We start from the raw sequence: 20,907 nt of genomic DNA on the forward strand, positions 1-20,907 counted from the left end.
ATGGTTCGACAAACCATTAGCGGAGTCACATACTGGCAAGGGTGGGCACCTTGCCTATATATATATATATATATATATATATATATATATATATATATAGCAGAAGCTACCTGACCCATCCCTGTCCGACCCCGTACTTGATATTTGTTTTGAAAATCCGATCTTACCTATGTGTTCTTCATGATTGATTCACTAGGAATAGACTCTTGGATCATGCATTTTGGATGAAAAAATGGTTTTTGGAGACTCAAAAGTGTTAAAAAATTGTAGACCATTGATTTTGGAACCTTATAAAAACCTATCAACACATCGGAATCAAACGATATCCAAGACCCGATTCTTATGAAAACAAGCATGTAGAACACATCTGTAAAGTTAGAATTTAAAAAAAAACACAAAAAATTCTAAAAAAAAAACCATCTGATATGGGTCAGGGATATGGTCGGGTAGCTTCCCATTTTCCTATATATATAAACCGGTTCCTCCACTGTTATCAGACGCCGCACCCGCCGACTGATCGCACGCGTGATCAGCGGCGGGCACTGGTTCAAGGCAAAAATGTCTTTTAGTAGCGGTTCGCGGCCGCCTTTAAAGGCCGTTTTTCCACCCAGACAATTAGATCGCCGCTAATTCCTGAACGCGCGTCTAGCGTTTCGCCCATCCACTGTTACGCGGGTTCCTCATCATCAAAATAAAATAATAGTATTTCTAATATCAGCAGGGTGTGAAAATGGCTATAACAATGTTTGGGGAGTACTTTTTTCCAAATCAAACTCTCAATATAAAGATAAATATAAGAAAAGTATGATTATCGATAGGCGTGAAGAGCTCTTATTCTCAAGACAAAAGCACATCAAGAACAACAGTCACGGTGGTGACGAATACAACAGACCACAAGGATATCTAAACAAAGCACAAAAGCATAGTGAAAGCATATCCCCCACTATGTTAATGAGATCCTAACACTCCTTAAGACAGAAGCATTTTCCCCTAATCCCTCTGCATTTTCCCCCGTTGAAGCCTTCAGTCCTGCACACCATGGCGCAGTTGTGATGACGAAAGCAATGCCCTCTGTAGTGGTGGCTCCTTGATTCACACATCCTTGCTTCAGCAATATTCGTCATCTCTGTACAAACATTTATATCGTTATATAGATGAGTTTGCGCGAGGAAATATTTGCATGTGATTAGTCTGAGAATTCACCAAAGACCGTTTCTTTCCTTCTCATGGAAGAAAAAAGCCTTTCATAAGAAAAGACAGATTTCTGAATATTCCTACCAGCTCAACTTTTTTATGAGAATGTTTTCATATGGGGAGAGGTACCAAAAGGATTTGCACATGAAAAAGTGATAGGTGGCAGAAAAAACTGGGTCTAGCTTGCATCAGCATGACACTCACGACGGAAAAGGGATAACAGCTCAGAAATTTCGCATGAATAATGCATGAAACAATGAATGGTGAAAAAGAAACCTACCTGGTGCCACCAACAGCAGCAAGAGCAAGAGGACTGGGAAAACACTCCTTTTGAGCTCCATTTTCTCTTTGCAGTGAAGTGGGAGTCCCTAGAGGAAGGTTCAATTTATAGGCAAAAAAAAACAAAGACAAGTCAGTAAAATGGGGCTGGTTTGGGTTTCATTCGAGGCATGTGCATATGGGGTTGCAGACTTTTAGGGTGCTAGGATGGTGCAATTTGGTAGTGCAATTTCGAATGCCACCTTGAAAAAAATAATCCCAACTACAACTAGTTTAATAAACGTTTTGGTTTCATTTGAGGCATGTGCATATGGGGTTGCAGAGTTTTAGGGTGCTAGGATGGTGCAATTTGGTAGTGCAATTTCCAATGCCACCTTGAAAAAAATAATCCCAACTACCACTAGTTTAACAAAGGTTTTGGTTTCATTTGAGGCATCTGCGTATGGGGTGGGGGGGGGGGGGGGGGGGGCGGTTGCAGGATTTTAGGGTGCTAGGATGGTTCAATTTGGTAGTGAATTTTCCAATGCCACCTTGAAAAAAATAATCCCAACTACCACTAGTTGAATAAAGGTTTCACTAACCGACCACTTCCCACCTAACCCCCATTGAAAGACTATTCAAAATTTACATGTCAAAGGTCTCCTTTAGGGCATGTTTGGAAGAGATCGAGAAAAGCTCTCATAGAAAGAGAAAGTTTTGCCTGTGAGACTTTTTTATATGAGAAGATTTTCAAAAGAAAGTTTTTTACTTGTTTGTGTAGCATGAGCAAAACAGGGTGAGAAAATGTGAAAATGAGAGAGAGAGAGAGAGAGAGAGAGGAGGAGGAGGAGGAGGATGAGGGTGGTGGTGAGATGAATGGTGGTGGTGATGGTGAGATGATGAGTGGTGGTGGTGGTAGTGAGATGAGTGGTGGGGAGTGTAAAATAAATTCTCTTGTTAGGAAACATTCCTCCACCCTCATGGACAAATGTTTTCTATCAAAAAATATACTTTTTAGAACAACTTGTTGGGTTTAACTACCACGTTGGTGGTGGTTACCCACGATGTGGGTAACGCTTCCCCACATGAATGTGTTCCTTCCGTTAAATTTGAAATCAGAGGGAACGGTTACTCAACCGTTCACATTTCATGGCTTATAAAAGAGTTTCATGAGCAACCCTTTACATAAGCGCAATACAGAAATTTCAGTGAGGGAAAAAGGTCGACTCACCGGTAGCATTCGGAGGCCTGCGCTCTTGGTGGCAGCATACCGGTTGAGCTGAAGATTGTCCCTCTCCGGCGACCACAGCAGCTCCGTCAACGGCGGCATCAGGTACGCGTATGCTCTGTTTTCTGTTTGTTATGCAGGGCCACCAACGTACAGAGATGCCGGTTGCCGTCGCTGGAAAATCCCCTGCCGCTCCCACACAACTCTCTCAGCTAAAAAGTCTCCCTCGTTTGTAAGGGTCGGAAAATCTGTAGGGGTTTTTCATTTTGCATCACTTTTTCTACATCTTTCTCTCTTCCAAACATGCCCTTAAGGAAAGATAGGAAGGTTAGAGTTTTAGACTAAGTCATGCACACCACCAGCCTGAACATATGGTTAGGAATGTGTGATTGCTCATGTGTTTTTGCTTTTCTGCACTTCTCATGATCGATTTCCCTGCACATATTTGTACATTAAAGTCAAGGAAAGTGCCTTCCTAGTGATAGGGTATCAATGGGTCAGTTTGACCCAGACCCAACCCGTACCAAACCCCATAGGGTCAAGGTTTGGTAACTAGAATCCGAGTTGAATATGAAGGGTTCAATTAATATATAGAGCCGAGTATGATTTGTGAAACTTGGTACCAAACTCAGGCCCAACCCGATCGAATTCTGACTTATAAGATCCATAATTTTTCAATGTAAAAATGATAACAAATATTATTATACCGGGTATGATCTGGGTCTGATTCATGTAATCCTTATAGGATCTGGGTATAGTTTCTCTTATGGTGGGTCCGATTAGACCTGGGTTTGGGCCCAGTACAATAATCTCAAATCAGGTATGAGTTTGGTTCCACCTAGGTCCAAACCAAACCCTACCGGTTGACACCCCTACCTAGTGAGAAGGGGGGCAGTGTTTGAGGTTTTGCTGCTAAATAAGGGCTGGTTCACATTTGATACATGCCCACATCCTGATACCCTAGGTTTCTCCATCATAGAAAAATAAAAAAGAAAGAAACTAGACTAAGCCAAAATTCAACAACCTACTCACATGTATTTTGGTATTTCCTCTTAAATTGTTTCCCTTTTTCTTAGATTTCTTGATAAGGTAGGGATGTAAATGGTCTGGACTCATTTTGGATCTAGGCTTTGCTGAATTCAACCTTATCGAATCTTGCCAAACAGATTCAGATAGGGATGGCAGTGGGGCGGGGCGGGGTGGGGGACAAGGTTTCCACCCCCGCCCCGCCTCAAAATTTTATCCTCCACCCCCGCCCCGCCTCCGCGGCGGGGATGGATTTTATCCTCCACCCCCGCCTCCATCCCCGTTTCATCCCCTTCATCCCCTGTCCATAACGGGGATGAGGCGGGGCGGGGCAGGGATATTGCGGGGAAAAGTGGTCGGGGCGGGGTTGGGGCGGGGATTAGGCGGGGATCGTGGCAGGGAAAAGTGCACGTCCACCCCCGCCTCCGCGGCGGGGATGGATTTTATCCTCCATCCCCGTTCCAAACCCTTCATCCCCGGTCCAAACGGGGCGAGGCGGGGCGGGGCCCCGCTTTCCCCCGGTCCACTGCCATCCCTAGATTCAGATATGTATTTGCAAACGGATGAAAAAGGATAATACTGAATCTGATCCAAATAGCCACTAAGATATGTTTTATATATAATCATGTTAGATTATCCCCCGAATTCTTCCTTTCGGAGCTGGATTTGGATTCAGATGCAAAACTGCATACCAAATCCAAATCCAGGTACTAATGCAAATGCTATTTTGTTTAGCAAATCTAAGTTGAATATGGGATCCAAACCCACTCCATTGACATCCTTAGCTTGTGGTATTGGAAGCATGGTCACAAGTTAACGGTGACAACTTATCGTTTCCCACTCATAACGCATAGATTATATATTGTTAATTTATTGCCAACTTAATTACTATTAAAATATACACAAAAATCAGTAATTTTGAGTCCCTAAATTACTTTCATTAGCTGCAACCATCAGTTAATCTCAAAAAAAAAAAAAATGTAAACAAAAAATGTGTATTTACAAACCCATGTGAACTTAGATAAAAACAAAAAATGCAAAAGTCTATATGCTTTTTAGAAGGCAATCCTCACTGCAGGTCTTCAAGTGAAACAGAGATGAAAAATAAAAAACTACTAAAATATTGGAACACGCAAAAGAAAACTTAGATTATACCATGAATTAGAGTAACTTTGGCTCAAACAGAAAGCAATGGCGTGAGATTTTTTTAAAGAAGGTAAATAGAGTGCATAACCTGCAAAGATTTATACATAATTAAGAAGATTAGATTGGACCTCCGACCACAACAAACCCACAAAGTGAAAGGAAAAACAAAGAACAAAAAAGAAAGATAATAGAGCGAAAAAAACAATTATCTTCTACAAAATTGGGTGACAATATCAATAATTTGAGGAATCATGAACTCTGTCAAATAAATACCATAAAAATCGGTTTCTTCCTAAACCTACATTAACTAAAAACAAAAGAAAGTAAAATATCATGGTTTTTATTCAGAAGTTATCGTGATATATATCACGATAATTACTTTTTTGGCTGGATTTTGAGAATTTTATTGGTTCTAAAGCAAATGGTGATATATCACTGTATATAGCGATATATAGCCTGTATTGTTACCATGATTGAAAGTGATTTTTTGCACTATGATGTCATGAATTAATTAAAGCATTGCATGGGGTCGATACGCACAGCACCTGGTATCCATCTTTGAAAGTGATTTTTATTTTTTTTTTTGGATATTTACACCGAGAAACAACACCCAGGATCAGGGACTTAGCCGCGAGCTGGCTCTGCCTACGTGCTTACAGTCTTTTAGCATATTTACAAAGATTGAAAATCTTTTTTGTGTATAATTTGTGCTATGGGCATTTCCTGTAAACATTCTAAAGCAAAGGATATGACCCCTTAAGGAGTAATCCGACGGAGTTTTATGTTACCAAAACAGCGACCGTAAGTACCGCAGGGAAAGCCAGCGTGGCTAGGTCTTTGATCTTGGGCTGTATAAATAAAAAAGAAAGGATATGGCCAGGCCAGCATCTCGGGGATTAAAATAGTGAATTTTTTGCTTCTCGGGAAGGCAAAATATATTCTAGGTAAGTGCAGCACTTCACCATGTCCACATTTGAAATTGGGAACATGTTTTGCCCGTTGATTTATGCGTTATATGGCTAGGGTTAGGTTTCTAATCCTAAAATAGTGAAGTGCAAAGAACCAAACCTACCTACACCTAGGGATGCACAACGAACTGAGCTCGGCTCAGACTAGACTCGACTCGGTTAAGCTCGGCTCGAAGCTCATCCATGCTTTAAATAAGCCAAGCTTGAACATGGTTCTAAGGCTCGGACGAGCAAACCAGCTGAGCTTGATCAGTCTACCGAGCTCAATAAAGCTTGGTACGCTCATATACAAGTATATATAATATATTTGCAAGAGTACTTTTAGTATGTATATATTATTTTCAATGTCAATGATTGAAATATTTGCTTTCGCTTAGTGGTGGGTCACTTGTGGAATTTGAGAGAGGTTTGGGTTCTCAAAACCCACCTTCTACAAAAAAAATTTTAAAAAATGATTTTTTTAATGCCTTGAAGTTCGGCTCGAGCTCGAAACCGAGCCAAGTCCGGACAAAGCCATTCAAGCTCGGCTCCGAGCTTGGACAGATATATTTTGCATTGAGCCGAGTTCGAACAGCCCAGGCTCGGCTCAAACTCAGCTCGTGCGCATCCCTACCTACACCACTTTGAAAGGAATAACTGTTTGGATTTGAGTCGAATATCGGATCAAATCCAGACTCATTTAAGAGGATTTGGTAAAATAAACTGTATCTGATTAATAGTCAAATCCTATTTGAGTTTTTACATCCCAATTTGGTGGATCTCCCAATCTGATTATATGCAAATATGTATGTATCTGATTAGTGTTTTTATGCTAGTCAAATCTGGATTTCTTACTTTCCTATTCCATCTGAATCCGATTAGCAAGGATTATGGGTGTCAATAGGTTGGGTTTGACTCCGACCCAACCCGTACCAAACCTTATAGGGTCAGGGTTTGGTGATAAATAAGAAGGTTCAATTAGAATCCCAATCGAACCCGAAGGGTCCAATTAATATATGGAGTCACGTATGGCTTGTGAAATTTCATACCAGACCCAGGCCTGACCCGAGTTCCAACTAAGGTCGACATTTTTTCAATGTAAAGAGATAAAAAATATTATTTTACCAGGTATGGTCCGGGTTTGGCTCATGTTAATCCTTATAAGATCCGGGTATGGTTTCTCTTATGGTTGGTCCGATTGGACCTGAGTCCGGACCTGATACCATCATCTCAAATCAAGTCTGGGTTAGGTTCCATCTGGATCTGAACCAAACCCGACCCATTGACACTTCTAGCAAGAGTGTGATTAGGTCGAATTCAGTAAACCCTACATCTGAACTGAATCTGACTCATTCACATTGTGTGCCATATTTTACAGTGAAACTACCAAACCACATACATTTTTACATTTATAACGTGAACATGTCTCACATCCTTTTGGGCTTGTTTTTTTCACTCAAAATGGTGAGGAAACCTCAATCTGCGTATGAAAACAGGCCTTTTCCCACCATGGCTAAAGCAAACACCAATGGTTGGCCCGTTTTTTCATGGAAAGCACTGTGTTTCCTAAGAATATGCGTTTGCAGCTCTCTCCCTTAGGCTCTGTCTGGAAACTGGTAGTCTGAAGGAGTTTATGCATTTGAAAAAGTGGTAGCTGCCAAACTCCTGTATCTGGTAGCTACCACCTTTACCAAATCCACTCTTTGGTGCAAATATAAAGGGGAGACAGTTTCACTTCCTATCCCAAATGCATAAACTCCCATTCCAGTTACCAGTTTCCAAACACTCACCACAAAGGTAGTTTGACCATGTATACTTTAACTCTCATCCCAGCTGCCAATCTCCAGAGTCCAAACATAACCTTATTTGTTTTTTTTGTCATAAAAAACCTTTTCAATAACCAGTATTTTACCATTTAATATGAAAGTAGTGCATTAAGACAGGAACTCCCGTTTAAAATGTTGAACATTCTTAGATAGTTTGTGCGTAACAGTGGACGCTCAATCCTCGAACGATACTCGTTAGATTTTGCGCAAAACTGGACATTTAGCGGCGGTCGCAACCACCGCTAAATATCCAGTTTTGCACAAAGAAGTGCCAGCTGCTGATCTCGTGCGGGCACACATCCGATTACAGTGGACAATTTATGTCGTCCACTGTTACGCCCTACTCTTCTTAGATACACTATGTGAATATGGATCATCTTATTTCCTCATTCTCACCCTCCATCCAAGAAGCGCGTACAGCATTCTAAACATAGTATTCTTGATTTCATATTAGTGATCTAAAACGACATCTTAACTAGGGGTGGCAATCGTGTCGGGTTGACGGGTCGACCTGACGGGTTGGCGGGTCAGCATACCTCAACCCGAACCCGACCCGTTTATTAAACGGGTCGGCTGTGGCAAACACGAACCCGACCCATTTAATAAACGGGTAACCCGACACGACCCGCCAACCCATTTAATAAATGGGTTGGGTCGGGTAAATGGGTTCTCAGGTTCGCGGGTCAGGTTGACGGGTCGGGTTGATGGGTTGACGGGTCGGGTTGGTGGGTTGACCCACCCGCCTAACCCGTTTATTAAACGGGTCAGCCGGGTTGGCGGGTTGGCATACCCCCAACCCGAACCCGACCTGTTTAATAAACGGGTTACGCGGGTCGACCCGTTTATTAAACTGGTTGGCTTAAGCCCAACCCGAACCCGCCTAAGAGGCGGGTTGGCGGGTCGCGTCAGAAATTGTCACCCCTAATCTTAACCCAGCTGCAGATTTCAAAAATAAGTTCTTTAATTTCGTGCTACTGAGTGTTAAGTTTAATGAGGCCAGTTTTCTCAACAGAATGTCCTTTTTACCTTTTTGTAATTTGAAATATGCCCCTCGTTTTTTTTCACAACTTGCAAAATAAGATGAGAACTTGACTTTTACATTCTATTGCTAGTCAGCTTTTCTTTCTTAGATGGATTAAAAATGGACATATTTGCTAATGGAAAAATATTTGATATACTTGTGATTAAGGAACCCCCTAGTTGGAACTTATTGGGGGAAGGTGTTTTGACCAAATCTGTAATAGTAAGAATTTTTCAACGTAAAGATAGTTTTTTTTAGAATTAAAAATTCAGCACATTGCATGCCGTTGTTCCATTTTTAACCCTTGAAAAATCCAACATACATGCAGTAAAACCATAAGCTAAGGGTTGATTTCTATTAAACCAAATATGTACATCAAATATAGAGATTTAGATGTGCAATATATATACATATATAATAATATTAATAAAGTTTTTCAATAGGAGATTCCTTACCCATAAGGGTAGTGTGGATCCCAAATTTTTTAAAACAAAAAGAAAGGTTTTTAAAGGAAAAAATTTAAAAAAGGGGTTCAAAAATAGGATCCGAATTTGAGAGTTGTGAGGTCCGTTTTGCAAGGTTGCATGCCTTTTCTCCTTTATTGATCAGCCACGTCATGAGCTCAAAATCTTCACTCAAGTATGCATACCTCTTACACGGATTGTAATAAAAAAACGAGTTTGGTGGTGTAAGTTACCAAGGCTCGAAAAACCAAACAAACAAACATGATATACCACGGTTAGGAAATTCTAAGCTTATAAAAATATAATAAATGAATAATAAAATACACTTCTCATCTTGGGATTAAGTAGTTATTTCTAAGTTGTTGATGAATGTAGTGGAAGCACTTAAGGCATTTGGGTTCAAAGCTAGACTAAGTATGCTCAACTAGGCTAAGTGGGCTAGGTCTAGTTATGCAAGAATTTTAACAGGATAAGGGTATAGATAGGACTTGAATTCCATATGTTGAAATAGTGGGGGTGACCCCTTATTTATAGTTTTTTTGGTAAATTCGGCCATGTTTTCTAAATATCCAGGATTTGCATTTTTGGATCCGTCCAAAGTTTACATGAAAGACTCATATTGGTTGATTTATTTATGGTTTAGTGTGATTGGTCCAAGCTACTCTAGCCTAGATTTAAGGGTGAGATTTTGGCATATTTCAATCCCATTTTGGAATGGAGTTGTAATGAGATCCTGGACAGTTTATTCAAATGGTGCACTTTCTGAAACTAGCGAGAAGTGTTGACAACAAACCCAAAGTATCGTTAGGAAAGTCCTAATGACAAACTCGGGAAAAAGCTAACTATTGACAACAAACAGGAAAAATGTTGATGACAATGCATGTCATTAGCACTTGTCAACTTGTTTTGGCCATAACTTTCGATCTCGGTGTCAAATCGTCCTGATTTTTGGCTCGTTAGAAAGATGGAGTCTCTACTTTAATTCTTCTTTTGGTAAAAAACCATAAAAAAGTCATTTTAAAGGCCAAAAATAGGGTCAAATTTAACATTATTTTTAAAGTAATTCAACAACATGAATCTCTTAATATGTGAAGTGTCTCGGTAAAAAAATGGGTGTCTACAGATGGCCATCTTTGTTGTCGAGTGTGTGAAGTTCGATCAATAACAAAGAAGTAGATACACGGCTTTGCGAAAGTGCAAAAGATTGGCTTTGGCAAAATATTTTTGAATATGGTTTTTGTAAAAGACAAAGACATAGATGGTGCAAGATGGTAACTAAAGACATGTACGTAATTAAACACGAGGGTCTCTCTATGATGTCTGTCTATATAGGCAAAAATGCCTTGCCAAACGAGATTGGTCAGAAGAATAGGGTCACACCTTGTTTCACACGGGGATTTTTTCTTAAACTCAATAAATGTGAGCAGGAAGTCTTTGTCAAGTGAGGTTAGACAAAGGACAAAACAAGTGTCTTATCGCTTGAAATCGCACAAAAGATGACTAATATGTTTTGTAAACTCAAAGTCTTCTTTTGAAAAGACAAAGATAAGCTTTTTTGGGCAAAAGCATCGAGAAGACAAAAACATTTTTTAAATGGTGTTTGATTCAAAGGTGCACCTTAGAGAAAAGAATAGGGTAAGGATGATTTACATGCTCGTTGAATGGGCTTTAGATTGCTCTATCAATCTGTGGGATGACATATGAACCTAATGTTCATCTATCTACAAGATGATCTTAAGAATTAGAATTGGGTAGGCTTTTCTAATGGTTAACAGGGTTCCTGCAAGAAAATATGTTTACAAAAATGCAAAATGCAATGCATGAAATTACCATTAAAGATGCTTCTTTTGGGGGAGGAGTTGTCTTGAAAAGTCAACCGCTGACAACACATAGTGTGTCATTAAAGATCTGTTGACGATAATTTGTGTGTCATAAGCAAAATTGCTTTTTATGGTTGAAGACACATCACTGCTCTTGTTTTTTCAGTTAATGACAAATCATTGTTCTTTCTTTTTCAATTGACAACAAATCATTGCTCTTGTTGTTTCAGTTGATGACAAATCATTGTTCTTACTTTTTCAATTAATGACAAATCAATGCTCTTGATTTTTTCAATTGATGATAAATCATTGTTCTTGCTTTTTCTTTTGATAACAAACTTTCAATTGACAATACATAGGTTGCTAATGTCTCCATTTTATCTCATTCTATGATCTCTACTAAAGTGGCATACTTTTGAGTGGCTAAAAGCCCCTTCAATGGCTAGTTGAAGTTATTCATGATTAGAGCATGAGACTTTATGCTAGGGTCCTTCATGCAGAAGTATACTAATCTCCACCAATTAATGAAATCTTGGTCATATTTATCTTTCTTCTACCTAAGATCATAAAATTAACTGATTGTGTGCAGGGCGTTCATCTTAAATCTAAACCGTTCAATAAATAAATTCACGAGGGTCTAGAATTATCTGATCTGGTGGACATCCAAAGTTGAGAACCAGGACAAAGCTTTACCCTCAAGTCTCATCAAGAACTATTGAATCAATGATCGATCATTTTTTTAGACAATTTTGAACATGCTTTTAAGAACAAGGTGACGTGAGTCTAAGGATTCCATGTTTCATTGAACTTAACAAACTTTTGAGAGGTGAAACCAAAGGTTTAGTATCTTGAGTCAAAACAAAGTCCTAGATTTCATAAGGCTTTATTTCTCCCTTTGTTCCTTTTATTTGTCTTATTTGTCGGGTCATATTCCTTAGCTCTTCTTCTAGATTTTAGACAAACTCTTTATACTCATTGGAACAAAAAGACATATTTTTAACTATTGGAACCACTATCTCTGGCATACTAAACTCTTCTGACAGGGACATTCTAATATTTTTGTTTTTGCACCTGCTTGTATTCTTTCAACTTTGCCTATTTTTTTAAGAACTTTTGTTGTACTTCTTGCATTAGTATCCTCAGGACAACATTGGAGTTTTCTACTTCTTCCAACAAAGATCCTCCTAAGGGCTCTTCTGTTGCTCCTTTATCCTTGTTCAACACCGCTACTGGACTTCTTCAACTTCATCTTTTGGATTTGTCTCTTGCCTTTCAAGAAGATCCAAAGAATCCCCTTCTAGTGGAAAGGTTATCCTTGCTTCTAAGAATGAACTTCCTTCTAATAGAGCCTTTAACTCCCTAAAGCCTCTACGTTTCTTTTTAGGGTTCCTAATATAACATTGGGCTATAGACTCATGTTGCATGTTTAGGTCAAGGTTCTTAGGACCCTGTCCCATCTTAGATACGACTGGGTTATTAAAAAGATCCATATGGTAATACTTTTTCTGTACCATGGTCTAAGATCTACTGACAAACAAGTGTCCACATGAATCGCAGAATACAAGAATCAAAATTTTGTAAATCAGCCTTCCTAGGTCTCCTCAAGCACTCTACGGATTAATGAGGTCACTTCAAATGAGATCTAATAGGTAAAGATTTAGTCTTACCAGACCTTTTGCTATATACTTGAGCTATGGCTTCCAGTACGTTTGAGCTGGTCTTTGGTCTCCTTGATTCATCACTGATATACCCAAGTTGATGGGTCTTGGTACCACTGGGAGGATCTAAAGATCCAAAATATGGGACAAGATGGGAGGTTTTGAAAAACCAAACAATAAAATAGTGGCTCTACAATCAAAGTCCTAAGAAAATGAGTATAAAAATGGAGAGAGCAAAGACGAAGTAAACAAGGTCTCACACAAAATGCAATCTTGGCTCGTTAGAGATTGATATTTTTTTCTAAAAAAGTCTACATGTTATGAAATTTCTCAAAAAGAGTTCATATTGTATTTTCTATTGCTAAAACAAGTAAATAAACACCAAGTCTACTTAGGGTATCTATCTATAAAGCAACAAAAACAAACACAACAAAAACACTATGGTTTTTCAAGAAAATAATTTTTGTGGAAAATTAAATCCCTAATTTGATTGGATATGGATCCAATAACACAAAAGCAAACAAGATCTGGAAGTGTGAAATGGGTAATGAAATTGTAGGATTCTAGGGCTCAAAAACACAAATATGATCAGAAACTTGAGTTTTTGTAGAGTTTTTCTGAAAACCACTACGCGGGTCAGACTTTGCCACCAATTTCAAACCCTAAAAATGGCAAATTCTGGAAAAACTCAAAAAAATAATAAAAAAACTAAACAAAAAGATTTTTCCATTGACATCTAATTCATTAAAAAATGACAAACAAGCGTTGAAATACAGTATCACCAACATTTCTAAAATAGGAGAACAATTGACACTGCAACACTTATTACAATTATTCTACGTTATTTTTTGGCCACTTAAACTAGAAATCCAGAAAAACAGTAAAGAGAGAAGAAATATATCAGAGAGTCAGATTTCTAACGACACCAATATCATCTTGATTTAATGAGCGGTTAGAGAGAAATGACCTCCAGTAGATAGACTATCTGTAGGACAAATTTTTATCATGTTAATGGGAAATGACCTCTCTTGCGTCAATCACCCCTTCCATTACCTATCTCCTCCACTTACATTGGTCGCCCCTTCCTTACCCACCTTTGCCTCCCAAAGTTTCATTCGCATGTGTACGCGTGCACACACACACACACACACACACACACACACACACATATATATATATATATATATATATATATATAGAGAGAGAGAGAGAGAGATGGGGGAATCATAGAGGCTTTCCTTTTTTCCAAGAAAGGAGAGACTTGTGTCTCTCTCCCTTACCTTGTCACATCATTGTGACAGGTGTCAACCATCATATGTTGCTTTTTTATTTTTTTCAAAGTTTAAGAGCGGGTTGAGTGTAATACCTATGAGTTTTTATAATTATTTAATAAATAAAGATGAATTTTATGTCTCAAATTTGGGTTGAATTTGAATTTGAGTTGCAACTTAATTTGGATTGAGTTGAGTGTGAATTTCAATTCAAAATTTAATTGAATTTAGATATGAGTTTAATTTGAAATTTAAATTTGAATGTAATTTGGGAAATTAAGTTGGATAGAGTTTGATTTAATTAATTAATTAGATCTATAGGGTGGGATACCCTCTATGTGGGCCCTCTTGAGGTTAGAAACCAATTTATGAAGGATTCAAGTATGTTCTCAAAATCTTCTACTTTATTCTAAAGTCAAATTAAGCAATTAGTTTTCTATTCCATAAATGAGACTGGTTAACTTAGGTATCTCATAATTTTTTAATTACCATATAATTCTAATTAGTTATGACCTTTAAATTCACACTTAATACATATAAAATTACATTAAAATTTAATTCGGATAAAAATTACAGGATTTTCCATGTGAGATTAATTAGGAAACCCCACATGGGGTTTAAAAAAATGGCTTTTCTCTCCCTCACCCCACATGCCTCCTTGGATTTATCTCTCTACCTCTATCTCTAAAATCTTAATTCTCTATTTCTTTCTCTCTCTTTTTCCTTATTCCTTCCACATGCCCCACTCATTGGGAAGAGAAAGTCAGTGTAGGTGGTGCATACATAAAAGAATCATGTGTTTGATCTGATATAGGTGAGTACCCTAGTTGAAATCTCTTATATTTTGAGTTTCAACTTCAGTTCTAGTTCTAAGTTCGGACTTAGATAAGATGTTTTTCGGATTTGTAGCCTTCGTTTGGTCATGAGCAATTTTTAAGAGTTCTTTTGGACATGCGAAGCTGTAGAACATTGGATTTTTGTGGAAAAGGTATGAGAAATCTATAAAAATAGGTTCAAATTTATGATTGATTCATGTAAATTCATATCTTGGTTCAAGTTTATGGTTTAAAATCATGGATTTAATCTTTGAGTAGGTTTTGCATCCGTTTCAATGAAACTACGCAAAACGATGCTATGAAAGTATGTTGTTTGAATTAACCCAACTTCGAATATTATATTTGTTTGTGTGTTTAACATACTGGAAATGTTTATGCCTTGATTTAATATGGTTTTTATGGATTAAAATCTTTGTTTAGACATTTTCATAAACTTGAAATCTTTTTTGAAAAATGATTTTGAGAAAAATATATTATTTTAAGTGAAAATATTGGATCTTGTGTTTAATTCATGATATGTATGATGTCTTTATGTTTTCAACATCTTTAAGTGTTTAAATGTATGAATATGATGTGTGATTAATGAATAAAAATTGTTGGATGCATGTTCTTGGAGTTTTTAATGAAAAATATAAAGTTTTCGATGTGTTTTCTTGAAAACCGCATGTTGTTCTCTATTTTTATTCTAACCAGCCTTAAAGAAAATTTTGGTCCTCCAATACGGTCAACCATAAAGCCTAAAAATTTAAAGAGATGTTCCAGACATATGAAACCAATTCAAAAAAGAAATTTGGGCTCAAATGGATTCTTCATTTGGAGATATGACTTTTGCAAGTTGACACAACATTTCTGTCTTGAAAGAAAAACTATCTAGGCTGCACATTTTTGTAAAAATTATAGCTATCAATATTTTTTTGGATTTGTGGCTGATATTTTTATATGTATTAGTTTGTATATTGAATAACACATAATAAAAATCTTGTAGTCTGATTATTTACGGTTTGATAATTAAAAATCATGCAGTATCATTCATGAACCTATTATTTTTAAAAAAAATAGTCTGTCAAATAATTAAAATAACCTGTATTATTTGAATTTGAATTTTATGTTGGAAACAAGTTTTAACTCAAGATTTTTTAGCTTGTGTCAGATATACCAAACTAACCTCAATAAAAAACTCAGAATTTATTTAATTATGCATAATGGATGGTTGATATTTCATTGGAATAATTAAACTGAACAAGACTGTTCTATGAACAAAAAATAATTGGTGGTTCCAAAAAATTTATTTTCTGGTATAGAATAATTTTAGGTTTAGTTTTTTTTTTTAGATAACAAACATGTATTTGAATATACAATAAAATTCTTAGAGTTAAAACTATTTTATATGGGTTATGACAGAATTTCTACCGATTGAGAAATTTTGTCCTAATAGTCCCTAATTTGAAATCTGTGCTTGCATGCATGTCATAGTTCTGAAAGTGAACTAAATGAACGTAGTTTATTTTCAGAGATGAACAAGATAGTTACACGACTTGTTATTGTACTATATATGGGCCTATTAAGGCTGTAAGATTATGCCATTACTTATGAAAATATTTTGATTTCTATGATATGATTTTTTATTCTAATGCTAAAATGAATTGCATGATATGTTAATATGCTTGCATGATGTTATGGTATGCTTACATGATGTTGTGAAATGCAACATAATGTTATGATATACTTACATGTATCATAACATGGAATATGTGAAGCATGATAGTATGTTTATGTGAACTGAATGCATGATTAAATGAATGTTGTAATGCATACACGAGGTGGCTTACATGTGGATGCTAGGTTTGAATTATTGCATGTGCAAAAAATGATTGCTTGACCTATCTGAGCATGATAATGCATGTGTGAATTGCATTTATGAAAGTTTGGTTGGACTAAATTAACTTTTGAATGAGGCCTATTTGAAGTTAAGTGTGCCTAGAAGGTGGCTACGCCTGTGCTCGAATTTGTGGCTATTAACCTATCAATGGTTAATTCTGATTAGGCATGATTGACAAGAGAATTAACTATAAAAATAAAATATGCATTAAATTCTCTTGAAGCTTATTAAGATAGAGTAAGTGGTACTCTAGGCTCTATAAGATTTGTTTATAGTATGAAAGGTTGTTTTTTTCTAGCCACGAAGAGAAGGGACTAGGCTAATACTGCAGCCACGGGGTGGTATGCATGTACTTCAGAAGAACGAATACTGATATATCAGGTTGGAGGGTTGGGGACTCTCTTGACAATGGTCATCTCACACTCTAGACTCGTGAATATGTGCAAAGTCAGGTTAATAAGTTACACATTATTTGAAAATATTCCTAGGTCATTGCCTTATGTTCCAATGAGAACTCTGTAATACCCATAAGTGTTTATGATAGGTAAACAATCTTGTATTGTTCATATAGTTAAGGCATTGCATACATCATCTAAGTAAGAAAGATAATAATAAAGATAAAAAGCTACTCATGCATAAAAGAGTTGTTTTAATTATTCTGATATATTTATGCATGATTAACTATTCATGCATGAATGTGATATAAATGTATGAATTGTTGAATGTTACATAAATGATATTCCTTAGTTGTACATGTTTATTGTTAAATTATATCTAGTTCTGATTTATATATGTTGTAGTTAAGTTATTAAGTATCTGAAATTACTTAATGATAATTTTGTTTGTATAATATTTGTGTGAATTTTTTCATACTTGAAGACTTTGTTTTGGGAGGCTATGGGGTTTTGAGATTGGACTCTGAGATTTGACTTATTGATTTCGAACCTGACTTACTATGAATAATTTAATTTAATTCAATGTGAATGATGATTTGTAAATTTATGAAATTTATTGGATTACTTGTTAGTTTAATATTGTGTGTGTAGCATTCCTGATTTCACGTTTTTCATGCACATTTTGTTTTCTTGATAAAAACTTCTTATCATTGGATGTCTTTTTCTCGAACTTGTTTCTAGAGAGCTATTAAATGTTAACGCTTGCACACAAGATAACTCCTTAAATCTTAGTTTGGTTGGAGAAATGCCATAAATAATGCCTTGCATTAAAAAATTACTCTCAAAGTAATTTTAGATCAGAGGCATTACAAAGCGGGGGTGAACCTTTTTAAATTTATTTATTTTTAAACTTTTTTACATATATTAAAGGATTCATCTGATTAGTTATTATGTCTGACTTGGGCTGACATTAATAAGTTTGGACTTCCAATGTTGAGCCTGAGCCCAATCCATATCAAGTTGGGTACCCGATTGGTTGTGGGTTGCCTGACCTGATGTTTACCCCAAAGTGATGTGTTGTATGATAAAATAATACCTCTGTTTTAGACTGAATGGCTATTTCTATAAGGTTGCTATAAGACTAGCACTATTATATAGAGCTGAATGTTGGATGACTAAAAAGCAGCAAAAAAGCAAAGTGCATGTTGTAGAGGTGCATATGTTAAGATAGATATTTGGGGTTTAAAAAAAATGATACAATTAAAAATAAATATATTATAATGCACCTAGAAGTAGGGGTGTGAATGGGTCAGGTTTGGTTCGAACCTAGGTGGAATGAGACTTGGATCAAATTTTTGGGTATGGTATTGGGTCCGAACACGAGTCTAATCAGGTCTACTATAAGAGAAACCATACTCGGACCTGATAAGAAGTACATGAACTCGACCCGATAAAATAATATTTTTTATAAATTTTTACATTGAAAATTTGTAGCTCTTAATCGAAACGTGGGTCGAGCTTGGGTATGGTATAAAATTTCATAAACTATACCCAGGTCTATGTATTAACCGGACCTTCGGGTCCACACCCGAGTTTTAATCGGGTCTTTTTATTTGTCACCAAACCTAAACCCTATATGGTTTGGTCCAGGTAAACCCGACCCATTGATACCCCTACCAATAAGTCAAACCAATACTAATAAAATAAGTGGATATTGTTTAAGAGGTTTAGACATGTTGCATGAAGACCCCTCACATCACCTACTTGAAAAATTGTCATAGTACAAGAGGAGTTAGGAAAAGAGAAAGATCATTAAACTTAGAAAAAAACATTTATAGGTAACATGAAATAATGTAAAAATAATGTTAATGTAAGTGACTAAAGTTTTAGCTCTAGACAGACAAGAATGAAAATAACACTCCTAGAGTCGATTCCTTATACATAGGATGAGGCTTGATGATAATGATGATGATTAACACTATTTTGTGAGTATGGTTGAAAGAAGTGAAGCCCAAATAAGAAATCATGTCAGGTTTCAAAAGTTTCCCTACCCAATTGAGTTTGAGTCAGACCTAGAGTATACACCTGACACATGTATGTATCTTTCCCTAAAAAAAGTGACAAGTATATATCTCATATATCCTAACCAAAATTGACCTGCCCTTTACATTGGCAGCCGGAAGTGCTAATCTTTTATGTTCAACCAAAAGCCAATGTGTAAACCATAGTTACAAATCTTGTTTACGGGAAAATCTCAAGATATTTAAAAAAAAACTAGCTTTTCTTTGGAAAATCTTAGAAAAATATTGATATTGTATATAAAGTGTAGTAAGCATATAGATAAAATAAAAATAATGCAAGGTTGTTCTTTAAGCTCATTAATAATGTGTTAAAATCATGTTATTTTCTATATAAGTGCCTTTTAATATCATGTTAACCACTGAACATATCACATTAGAATCATGAAAGTTTTAAAAAATTGGCAATATTTGTGAGATAGATGTCAACCATGATTCTTAAGATGCAAAAGAGGTTGGAAACTGTATTTACTAATTAAATATAGGCGTTTTTTAGGTGACCCACTTTTTCATTAACTAACCTGAATGGAATAAATATGGACTTTCTTTATTTAATAAAAGCCCCAAACCTTGTCAAACTCATTGATGCTACCAAAAAAGCTTGAATTGAATATTTTCTATCATAAAATAAAGAAAAGTATGTCAATTGCTAAAAGAGAAAAAGACAGGCAACCAAGGGAAAAGTTTGATCAAGTAAAAAATAATAGTGTGTTTATGTAATTGCAGTTGCAATCTTCTAGTTTGGCATTCCATGATGACCAATAACAAATGCAAGGAAATTGGATCACCTTGTTTAATTCCTCAACTACTTTCAAATCTTTCACCTAATTGTCCATTGTTCATGATCACAAAGCTAATAGTCGACATACAATATGATCTTGGAAAACTATTAGGCTCTGTTTGGGAGCTGTTGTTGGGAGGGGCCTGAAATCGGCAGTTTTGCAACAACATTCTCACACAGATGTTGAAATCCGCCCATTTTACAATCTACTCCGATCTCCAATATATTTTATCATTTTTACATTGAAAATTTGCTGGTCCATGTATTAATCGAACCTTCGGGTCTGGACCTGGGTCTTAATCGGGTATTCTTATTTATCACCATCCCGGACTCTATAGGGTTTGGTTCGGGTCAGGTCCGAATAAACCCAACCTGTTGACACGCCTAGTTATTGTTAACCTTACCATCACAAATTTTAGGTGCATTTTTTTTATAGGGTCAGGATTTATTATGGCATCATTATGTCATGATGAGCCGAAACAGTCATTTTTCCTTTTCTTTTCAGTTTTTTTTTTGGGTAGAAAATATTAAAATCTTAGCAGCTCAAAATATGATCCAAGATCCATTTTCTGGCAAATGCTGAACGCAGCCGTGAGGTTGGGTTGGGTCAATACGGCTAGCACCCATGATTTTCAGTTAGGTTTATAGGTGTCAATGGATCAGACCTGTATCAGAAATGGGTGAGTTGAATGCGACTAGGTGTCAGGTAGGGAACCGAATCTGACCAGATCTTTCATAAGAAAAGTCACACCCAGGTTCGATAAGGATTATGTAAACCTGACCCAGCCCTTACCTGGTAAAATAATATTTTCTTTGTTTTGTACATTAAAAAATTGAAGATCTTAATTGGAACTCGGGTTGGACCCAGGTTTGGCATGAAATTTCATAAATCATGCTCAGGTCCGTATACTAACTGGACCTCATGATTCCGACCCAAATAGTTAATCAGATCCTTTCCTTTATTACCAAACCCTAACCCAGCCAAATCTACTATGGGTTGGGACCAGTCATACATAATCCTTCACACCTCTAACTATCTTGAGCTAGTGTTAGAAGTTGGGTTCCGTGAGCCAAGCTAT

General features: G+C 36.6%; 1 protein-coding gene across 1 annotated transcript; it reads right to left on the reverse strand.

Moving 5' to 3' along the window:
- Nucleotides 1–783: 783 nt before the first annotated feature.
- On the reverse strand, nt 784–1,548 carry LOC149822750 (defensin Ec-AMP-D1-like). Its single transcript, XM_089981293.1, has 2 exons — nt 1,475–1,548; nt 784–1,126 (listed from the first exon to the last, which is right to left on the reverse strand). The coding sequence occupies exons 1-2, from the start codon at nt 1,533–1,535 to the stop codon at nt 960–962; spliced, it is 228 nt and encodes a 75-aa protein (XP_089837419.1). The 5' UTR covers nt 1,536–1,548; the 3' UTR covers nt 784–959.
- Nucleotides 1,549–20,907: the final 19,359 nt, after the last annotated feature.

The sequence above is a fragment of the Nuphar pumila genome, chromosome 11 (genome assembly GCF_984573655.1).
Source record: "Nuphar pumila chromosome 11, dmNupPumi1.hap1.1, whole genome shotgun sequence".
Classification (NCBI taxonomy): domain Eukaryota; kingdom Viridiplantae; phylum Streptophyta; class Magnoliopsida; order Nymphaeales; family Nymphaeaceae; genus Nuphar; species Nuphar pumila.

Bases quoted from the DNA above. Each gene is read 5' to 3' on its own strand.
- LOC149822750 (XM_089981293.1), bottom strand. From the start codon at position 1,535: ATGGAGCTCAAAAGGAGTGTTTTCCCAGTCCTCTTGCTCTTGCTGCTG. The intron at 1,127-1,474 runs GTAGGTTTCTTT...ATGTTTGTACAG, and splicing joins GCTGCTGTTGGTGGCACCAG to AGATGACGAATATTGCTGAA.